Here is a 9,693-nt window from a genome sequence, read left to right as displayed (position 1 = left end):
GCAGCCCTGCCCCATCACAACCCCTTCTCCAACGCACACTCCCCCTTCCTCCCTCAACACCACCACTCGCAGCAACTATAACCTTAACATCAACAGCAACAACCACCTCCACCACTCTCCCTCTTCAACGCACACTACCCCTCCCTCCCTTAACCCCACCACTCACAACAACAACAACCTCAATATTAACAGCAACAATCTCCACCACTCTCCCTCTCTTAACACCACCACTCGCAGCAACAATAGCCTCAACAACAATAGTAACAACAACCGCAACCTCCATCACTCCCTTCCCCAACGCACACTTTTCCCTCACTCCTTCAACACCACCACTCGCAGCAACAACAACAACAATAACCACAACCATCAAGGACCACCGCCACTACCATCGTAGCCACAACAAGGCTTGGCAACGAAAATCATAAATGAAGCAATGTTTTTAATTGGACAGCGAGGTTTATAGATCCTTGCAACGAAGAACAGAAAACCGTTAGCAGAATTGATAGCTTTGGCTTGAGGCTGAGCAGCGGCGGCGTCCTGCGGCGTATGCAACGGGGAGGAAGGAGGAGAAGTGTGACAGAGAGGGATCAGGCAGATGAAACCGATCTAGTGAGATCTGGTGTTGATGATGCACGAATCACAAATTCGAACTAGGGAACCGGGTTTTAGGTACTTGTGGAAGTTATGGTGGTGTTGAGGGAGGGAGGGGGAGTGTGCGTTGGGAAGGGGGCTTCAATTGGGAGGGGGCTGTGATGGGAAGGGAGAGGAAAGGGTAGTGTGCGTTAGGGGCTGCGATGGGGAGGGAGAAGGAAAGGGGAGTCTGTGTTGGGGAGGGGATTTTGGAGGTGGTTTGTCAGGTCACCAAAACACGGCGGCCATGTCAGCATTATGCTTGCCGGAGATTTGCTCCGGCAAACTCGGGGACATGCTTGTCAAATTTTAAAATCTTTTAGGTAGCGTTTGTTTTGAGGTACTGGAACAGAGACTAGGAGATTGAGACTCAGTATCATGTTTGTTGGCTCAGAGACTGGTACTAAAATTTTTGTCTCTGTCCCGAAAATTACAATATTTCAGTACCTCCAAAAAGTAGAGACACAAGAGACTGAAATTTTTAAAGATGGAGATTGAAACTTTAATAACATTTTATACCTAAAATACCCATATTTCAAATAATTAATTCTAATTTTATCCTTTGTGCAAATTAAATTAGAGCTTCATTTTTGTTTCAATTTTTATCTCTTATTTTGCACCAAATAGAATACTGAGATTTATTTCAGTCATTATCTCTTAGTCTCAGTCTCTCAATCTCAACCTTTCAGTCTCTGTCTCAACACCTAACGCTACCTTAGGGACTATTTTATCAATAACAAAAGTCAGGTACCATTTTGTCGGCGCCAAAATCTTTCGGATACCGATTTGGTATTTATTTTTATAATTATACAATATTTATTAATATTATTTTTCAATAAATACATATTATATATAACAATATAATAAATATAAAATACTTTAATATAAAAATAAAATAAAATAATTTTTATTATAAAAATACTAGAATTTTATATACTTATTTAATAATAATTAGATTATAACTTGTTGATTATAATTTGCTGAAACTTGATTGTTCATATTAGTGAAGATATGTATATTAAATTTTAATTTAAGATTTTTGACTATTTTTTATTTTTTAATTTTTGCTTGAAAGCATTCTCTCCTACAACCCGGATGTGCAAGCGGGTTCAGTGGTAGGTTGGACTTGGTCCGCTAGGGCGGCTAAGGTTTATGATACTCGTAATGGCTATTTATGGCTCTGCAAGAAGATGTTTAGATGGGAGGAGAGAGGAAGCTAGCTTTGGCTTTAGCGTCAGCTTGTTCCAAAAAAGATCAAATTTTTTGCTTAGCTTTGTCTGCAAGAGGCATTGCCCATTGTTGTTTTTCGTCTCAGGAGAGGCCTTTCACCTACAGATAGTTGATCCAGTTGCTTGATTTGCCAGGAAACAGTTTTCACTATATTTGGGATTTCCCAAAAGTTCAGTTTGTTTGGCGGACTCTAGAGATTTCCAGTCATCCTTTGGATTTGAAGAACTGGTTCTTGTCCTATAACAAAGAGCATCCTTTTAGATTTTTTTTGGTCTGTGGTGGATTTAGAGAGCTAGGAACAATGAGATTTTTAACTATCATGAGTCTTGGCCTCCTTTTAAAGTGGCCTTTTGAGAAGGAGCTTCGAAATGTTTTTGAATTGCAACGAGTTTCTATTCCTTCTATGATTAGTTGCTATTGGATTCCTCCTTTGATTGGCACTTTTAAGAACAACTGTGATGTTAGTTGCTCTGGTTCTAGGGATCGGATTGGTTTTGCCTGTGTTAACAAAGACTAAAACGGAAATTGGCAGCGAGGTTGTTTGGGAACAATAGAGAACTGTAATATTCTTCAAAGGGAAGTTTGCTATTTGGAGAGGATTTCTTTTAGTTCGAGACTTGGGGCAAAGAGATGTGATTTGGAAATAGATTGTCTGGAAGCTTTCATTCCTCTTAACAATTCTCATGATAATGCTGGGTGTGTAGATTCTTTGGTGCCTAAAATCAGAGATATCATGACTTGAAACTAGCGCGTTGATTTTCGCTTGATCCTGCGAGATGCAAACACAATAGCAGATACCATGGTAAAGATGACGTTGAGATTGCATTCATAGCATATAGAGCTTCCAAGAGTTTGAAATTAGTATTCATTGAAATCGCTCTATGCCTTCTTAGTCCCTTAGGACTTTGTTTTCCTTTTATGCTTGGTTATTTTAATATTTCAGTCACAAAAAATAATAATAATTCATCGGTTGAACAAATGAACCAGTAAACCAGTAATTTAACTGGTTCGATTACCGATTCGGTTCCGATAACTATAGTATAAATCAAGATTCTGAAAATAAGACCGATCATCGAACCGCTTCCGTCACTGATTCACTGGTTTGCTGGTCCAACCGATCTAACCGTGATTTAATAAAAAAAACCGTTTTAGAATAAAATAATAAATAAATTATAAATAACTTCCTAGTATATAGATGCAGCTTGTGAGTGACTATTGAAAGAAATGCCAGATATCAGATAATACCATAATATATTGAAAGAAACCCAATAAACAACACTATAATCGTTGTTCCAAGAAGTCCTGAGAGAATGCAAAGCTAAATTAAAAACAGTAAATACAGAAAGTAACATTTCAAAGAGAGATAACACGTATATCAATACTCGATACTCTTAATTGTTATTATTCTATTCCGCAACATATGCAAACTATAATGTACAAATACTTCGTTTCTACGCAAATATCTGTACCATAAGTATATCTGCATCATATACTATTAAATTAAACTTGCTAATTGTGACTATAGTTTTGATAAAATGGCCCTATTTACATATTCCTATTTGTGCAAAATGGAAGGCAAGACTAGCTAGCTTTAATTCTCTTACAAGAAACTAGTGTAAATTGGAAAACAACAATGATAAAGCCATGAAGTGATTCTATTAATTCCTACTAAGCAAAACAATTAGATCAAAACTAAGGGTGAATTTCAGTATTAAGAAATTAACTGAGTCTCTTGAATCTCCAATTAAATTATGCCAGTAATCCAAAGAGTTGACTTAATATACAATGAAGGAGTGCAGAAATAGAAGGAAAGATGAAGTGGTACCAGAAGGCAGAAAAAGAGTTAGTTTTCTTGTTCCCGCAAGTGTGAGAATTGAGAAAGATGATCAACACAAAGCAAGTGAAGAGTGGGGAGTGAACATCCACAATTGAGAAAGATGATCAACACAGTAGAGCCACAAAACACACCACAGCATACCAGGACCCAGAACCCACAGCAGCAGCAGCACAGCCAGAAAATTAAAAGCAGCACAAAATTAATACTACCAACAGCATTCAGCATTTAGCAACAAAAATTATCATTCAGCAACAAACAGCATTTGATTTGATTTCAATTTTTAACATTCAGCAACAAATATTACAAAACAGCAACAAATAATCCCTAATCACACTAAACCTGAAATCAATAAACCTAAACAAAAAAGATTTCAATAATGATTTGATTTCCATTTTTAGCAACAAGAAGAAAATTTCAACAAAAAATTCAAGAATTAAAAAAAAGCAACAGCACAAAATCAATTATTTGATTTCCATTAATCCATTCACAATTTCACATTAAAAAATCAGCAAACAGAGCATAAAAGGAAGAGAAGAACCGAAAAAGTGAAAGCAGTGCACTAACCTTCGATGGAGACACGAACGGCGACCGGCGAGACGGCGCCGAGCTACTCCAACCTTGAACAGAGAAGCCAGGGAGGACGAGGGCAGGGGGAAGGAGGACGCTGACCTACAAGAGAGGGCCTGGGCTACAAGAGAGGACGTGGAAGCGCCGAGAGCACGAACGACAGCGGCATTGTCTCAGAACCGTTGTAGGGAGAACCTAGAATTTTGGTTGGGTGATTTTGAACTTTGCTTGAGTTCAAAGATAGTAATTCACGAACAGGGGGTGTTGGGGGAAGGGGGTGAGTGAGTGAGAGCCAAGGTTCTGAAAACTGGCTGCTTCGCAATGGAGGGAAAGTGAGCGAGCACAAGGCAGTGGCTGTTCAAAGGAATGAAGACAGCAGCGGCACGAGACGGTGGCTAGACGGAGGTGAGCTCGATGAGATTGAGAGGATTGAGTAGCCCTCCCCCTGATTGAGTGTGTGTGCAAGACTAAGACTAAGAGTTAGGGATTGCTGGTGATTGAAATGGCAACGTTTAGTTGACTTCTCTAAAAACCGGTTGGGTCACAGTTCGGTTCAACCGATCGGTTCACAGGTTTAATGGCAGTTTTTTAAATTTGCGGTTTTACCTATTGTTTGAACCACTTTTTTCAACGGTTCACAAATCGACCAGTCCGACCGGTCAGTCTGAACCGATTTTCAGAACCTTGGTATAAATACATATATTCAACTCATTTTCAATATATATTTGTATTTTAACATTATTTTATAAAAATGACAGATTTATTAGCATATATTTGGTGTACAAATAACATAGTTGATCGATTCAATGACAAGTCTGATCTTGTAGAGTCACTTAGACAGGCTGGGTGGCCGGAGCACTTTTCAGTTGTCCAACCAACCAATCCAAAATGGCCAGAATTCAATACATAATCCGCTTGAATTTCTTCTTAAGATAAAAGTACCATGATAGATATAGGCAAGCAGACAACGAATTCCTCAGGCAAAATGAGGGCAAAGAAGGAACATAATCATCATCCACAAGCGCAGTATAAGTAGGAAATATTTACAAGTTTCAATTTATTAGAATCTTAAAAATAAAAATGCCAGCAAATAGTAGTCCCTTTGACACTTGATTAGGGAGTTATGCTAGAACGATACTGCTTTGAGTCGCTAACCGTAACTCTTGGAGTGAGAATGAATTGCAAAGGGCTCTCTTTTCAGGGCAAGGGTTCTTGTGAATCTCCCAAACGAGACAAATGGAGATATGCATCAGTCCCTGTGAATAATCAAAACAAATTGTTGTTGAACTTGAAGCAAGCAAAGTAAAAAAGAATAAACAGATTGCAGAATACCACAAAATACTAGAACACTACGAAATTCAGTGTAATATGGGTAACAGCTTAGCCTTGTGTCACTAGGCAAAATAGACTATATGAATTACGCAACATAGAAATGCCAAATAATCCAATCGTATCCGTCTTTGAACCATTTATATAATTCACTTTTAATAATATCATCTAACAGTTTATTAGGTTTCCATATACTTCTAAAACACACACACACACACACGCACACAATATAGAAAGGTAGTTCGACAACAGCACCAAGTCACCAACTATTCTTTTAGTTCAAAAAAAACTCTAGGAAAATATGTAACAATGGAAAGTGCGGCTGACACAGGTGCATCATATCAATTGTAATCAATCCCATATATAATTGGAGAATAGGTCAAGAGGGGCTAACAGTTGTTAAATGCTACAATTCTAGAAAATTAGAAGGAAGAGAAATTCTTGCATAGACGCAAGTGTAAATGTCAGTTTTGTGCACAATCGCATAAAAGTTAGTGGAATACATGAATAGTGAATAACATAATATGTCTTCAATAAGGTAAGAGAAACTCACTTTTATTGTCTGTATGTGCTTAAAGATGACGTTTTAAACTTGTATTTATATAAGAACATATCTAGAAGGAAATAAATAAGACAAAAAACGTTAATAAAATGAAATGATAGTTAAACTCTACTCACCATATCCTTCCATAGATATTATTTGAAGATCACCTCCGAAATACCGAGCATACAAGCGACTAATAGGAAGCCCATATCCATATCCAGCCATGGTCACATTATCAGCTACTCCAAGATCTGAATGCTCATCCAATGGGTTTCTGGCTGTACTATATAAATACGTAAAAATTTTTGGGAGACCGCTCCTTGGTATGCCACCTCCCTCATCAGAAACCTACAATACCATTTAATCGAACACCTTCAACATAGCATTCCCCAACAAAGACCAAAAATCCCAGAAAGAATAGAGCTGAAATAAAATTGTGCTGTGCAATACAAACTAAGTACCTTTATAGTAACATCCTCTAATCCATCAGCAACGATTATTCTAATGGGTGGTGCAACTTTATCAGAGTCCATAAAACGCTCTTGGACAGCACGCAGTGAGTTTTTAACCAGCTCAAACATCATAAGATGTAAGTGAGCTGGAACATACCTATCATGTAAACATTACGTTTGTGAAGAGGGAGAATGAGCCCAGGGAAATAAGTTTGCAAGAGTTTTGCAAATAAATGACAGCAAAAATGAAATGAATTTGTGGAGGTAAGAACTGTCTAACTCACGGAAATGTAAAATCTGGATCTCCATAAATATCGACATTAGGAGCACTGCCATATTCACGAAAACATATGGAACGTGCATCCTCACTGGCATTCCGAGCCACTTCCATGGGAGACATTTTTGTATGTATATAACCCACACAATGGGGAGGAGGATTTGGATTGTGCAACTCGACATGCTGCCCTGAAACCGACAAAAGTACACCACGCATACAAACAACATTATGATTTATATTAGCCGCAAAGAGTCAGCTTAAAGTTATATAGAAAGAAACAGAGTGTTTCCTGAACTTACCAATAAGCATTCGAATTCCGATTCTCGACATGTAAAAACGATCAAGGAACTGATGAATCTCATCAAGATCCTCATAAACAATCTTTGGATCCATGCCTTTCTTCAACTGCTGAACACCTAAGGCCATTGTGGGCACCACATTGTTGTGTCTCACTTTGATGGCCTTAATCATGTCGGTGAAAGCTCTTTCATCTTTCATACTCTTGATCTCAGGGAAGGCTCTGAGATCACGGAAAGAATCAAGGTACCAATCCTTTACCTAAAAGCATAATGTAGTAAAAAAGTTCAATAAACATATAGAAAACATCAAGTTAATTTTAAACCAAGTTCTACGCAGCAAGTTGCTAAAACCACAAAACACATCAACACAATTTACATCACTCCAAGGGTACCATAAATCATCATCACAAGTCCTATGTCACCCAAGCTGTTATGACTTACAATATCTGTCACCATCGAGAATCATTGAATTTATTTTTTCCTTTGGATACACTAATGACAATATTTATGACCCCATGGAGACTACCTAAAACCCTCGCCACTAGACCACTCCTAATGCCTTAGGAAACCCTGAATATTATAAATAACACCCCCATTCTGGAAGTAAATACGAATCGGGGACGGATACTACTTTAGTGTATATAATGATTAAACCACACAACCATAGTATCAAACTTGGAAAGAAACTTTTTAGTATCAAATTTAAACCCATACCATCAAACAGTGGCCTAAAACGTCAACAAGATTCAATAAAAACCAATTTTTCCTTTTCCCCAACATAATTTGACTCAATTAATTTAACAATGCCAAACAATACAAATAAATGGCACACAGTCACATGCTTATATTCCCAAATCCTAATTAAAAATTGTATAGTAACTAGTAAGGTTTAAAGAGACAAGGTTATCCATAAACACGACACGGCAGACAATGTAGACAGGAATCTAATCTAAAATTTTATACTCTAATGTTAATCAAAAACTATATTACTTGTCTTTTTTGTTTTTTTAAAGGGAAAACTAGCTTCTAAAAGAGAGCCAACTTCTTAAATCTCAATGCTCACGCCTGCTGCAACAAAGAAACAAAAGTAAGCATCGGAAACATCCTTCCCTATAAAACAGACAAGAGCAAGTAATCACAGTTATCCTAAAAGGCAAAGCGGAATGAGGGTGAATTTGTCACAAAGTTAAGCTTATTACAAGTGAACCCGAGAACCTATGTTCAAATCTCATTATGTTGCCTCCGTTTCTTCCCGGAATTCGCCCGCGGAGCCTCGAAGACCTTCCGATTTCGGAGAGGGCTGAGTCGTATATTTTCTATCTCCACTTTTAGGAAGTACAAAATGTTGGGTATATGAAGATGGTATCAAATTTGTAAATACCCTTCACAAAATTCTTTGATTCCGAGACAAAAAAAGCTCTGTATCTCTGTACTATCAAAACCAGTTTTCAGGATCAAACTCTTCTAACACGAGGAGATTGATAAAATAGTAAAATAAGGGTTAAAATGCGGGCTAATCACTCTTAAACTAAGACATTGAAGCTCAATTACGATGGAAGTTACAAATTTAATGATGATTAACCTCACTTTATGACTTTCTCGATCTCCAAGCTTTAGAGATCTTTTTACATGTCTTTGTTTTCTGTGTTAGAGACAACATCCAATCGAAAGGAAAGGAAAGGAAAGATAAGATTCAAATAAATAAAATAAAATGAAGAAATAGAAGAACCTTCAAAATGGCAGGTTTATGGGACAAGCCATAAGGGAGATTCTCAAGCTCAATAGCCCTTCTTGCAATCCGAATGGGAAGCTCCTTGTGAAGGAATTGAGCAGAGATTAGAAGGTTCTTGTCAGTGGGTTTGGACCCGAACTCCATCATGTACCTCAAACTCACACCTGTCTGCTTCATGCATCCCCATCGGTGCACCTCCTCTATCACCGTCTTCGAGAATGTCTCCGTCGCCTTCTTCGCCGCCATCACCACCACCACCACCACACCCTACTGATGTATTGGCACAACCACCACCACCAGCATGCAAGGCAAACACACAATTCTATATGATCATAGAGGGATTAGAGAGAAAACTGTCACCCCCAAATTGACGATAGCATTAAGCCATTCACATTATTGATATGTAAAGTAATAACCGCTTTGTAGAGATGGGCGAGAAAGAGAGGGTTAGTGAAATGAATTGAATGATGAATGAGTACAATGAATCAAGAGGGTGCGGGAAATTGAATATTAAAATAATTATTTTTTTTTATAATAGAAGATTGAATATTTTAAGAAGAATGATATAACTTTATTGTGGGATGGTCCTTGCCTCCTTGGAGAGTTGGAGAGAATTAATGAGCTGTGCTTCTGACACGTGTCAAGATAAGTCCTTGCTATGGCTATGAAGATGTGGTTTCTAAGGAGTAAATCCTCGTAGTAGTTCTGTGATTCGCGTGAATATTCAATGTAGTTTTTAAGATCTCGATTTTTTTATTATAGTTCTCTAGATAGAGTTCTGAGTATTCATAATTGT

At 37.8% G+C, this 9,693-nt stretch overlaps 1 protein-coding gene across 1 annotated transcript; it reads right to left on the bottom strand.

Moving 5' to 3' along the window:
• Positions 1-4,975: 4,975 nt before the first annotated feature.
• LOC107479469 (pyruvate dehydrogenase (acetyl-transferring) kinase, mitochondrial) lies at positions 4,976-9,406 on the bottom strand. The gene is made up of 6 exons (XM_016099600.3): positions 8,895-9,406; positions 7,166-7,424; positions 6,874-7,054; positions 6,599-6,746; positions 6,272-6,485; positions 4,976-5,520 (listed from the first exon to the last, which is right to left on the bottom strand). The coding sequence occupies exons 1-6, from the start codon at positions 9,141-9,143 to the stop codon at positions 5,462-5,464; spliced, it is 1,110 nt and encodes a 369-aa protein (XP_015955086.1). The 5' UTR covers positions 9,144-9,406; the 3' UTR covers positions 4,976-5,461.
• Between the last annotated feature and the right edge of the window lie 287 nt (positions 9,407-9,693).

Source organism: Arachis duranensis, chromosome 3 (genome assembly GCF_000817695.3).
Source record: "Arachis duranensis cultivar V14167 chromosome 3, aradu.V14167.gnm2.J7QH, whole genome shotgun sequence".
Classification (NCBI taxonomy): Eukaryota; Viridiplantae; Streptophyta; class Magnoliopsida; order Fabales; family Fabaceae; genus Arachis; species Arachis duranensis.
Note: the sequence above shows the minus strand (reverse complement) of the source record. Positions and strands in the feature narration are given on the sequence as shown.

Excerpts from the sequence above, each read along its gene's own strand:
- LOC107479469 (XM_016099600.3), bottom strand. The coding sequence starts at position 9,143 with ATGGCGGCGAAGAAGGCGACGGAGACATTCTCGAAGACGGTGATAGAG. Across the intron at positions 7,425-8,894 it reads ATAAACCTGCCATTTTGAAG|GTAAAGGATTGGTACCTTGA; the intron begins GTTCTTCTATTT and ends TTATGCTTTTAG. Across the intron at positions 5,521-6,271 it reads AATATCTATGGAAGGATATG|GGACTGATGCATATCTCCAT; the intron begins GTGAGTAGAGTT and ends GATTATTCACAG.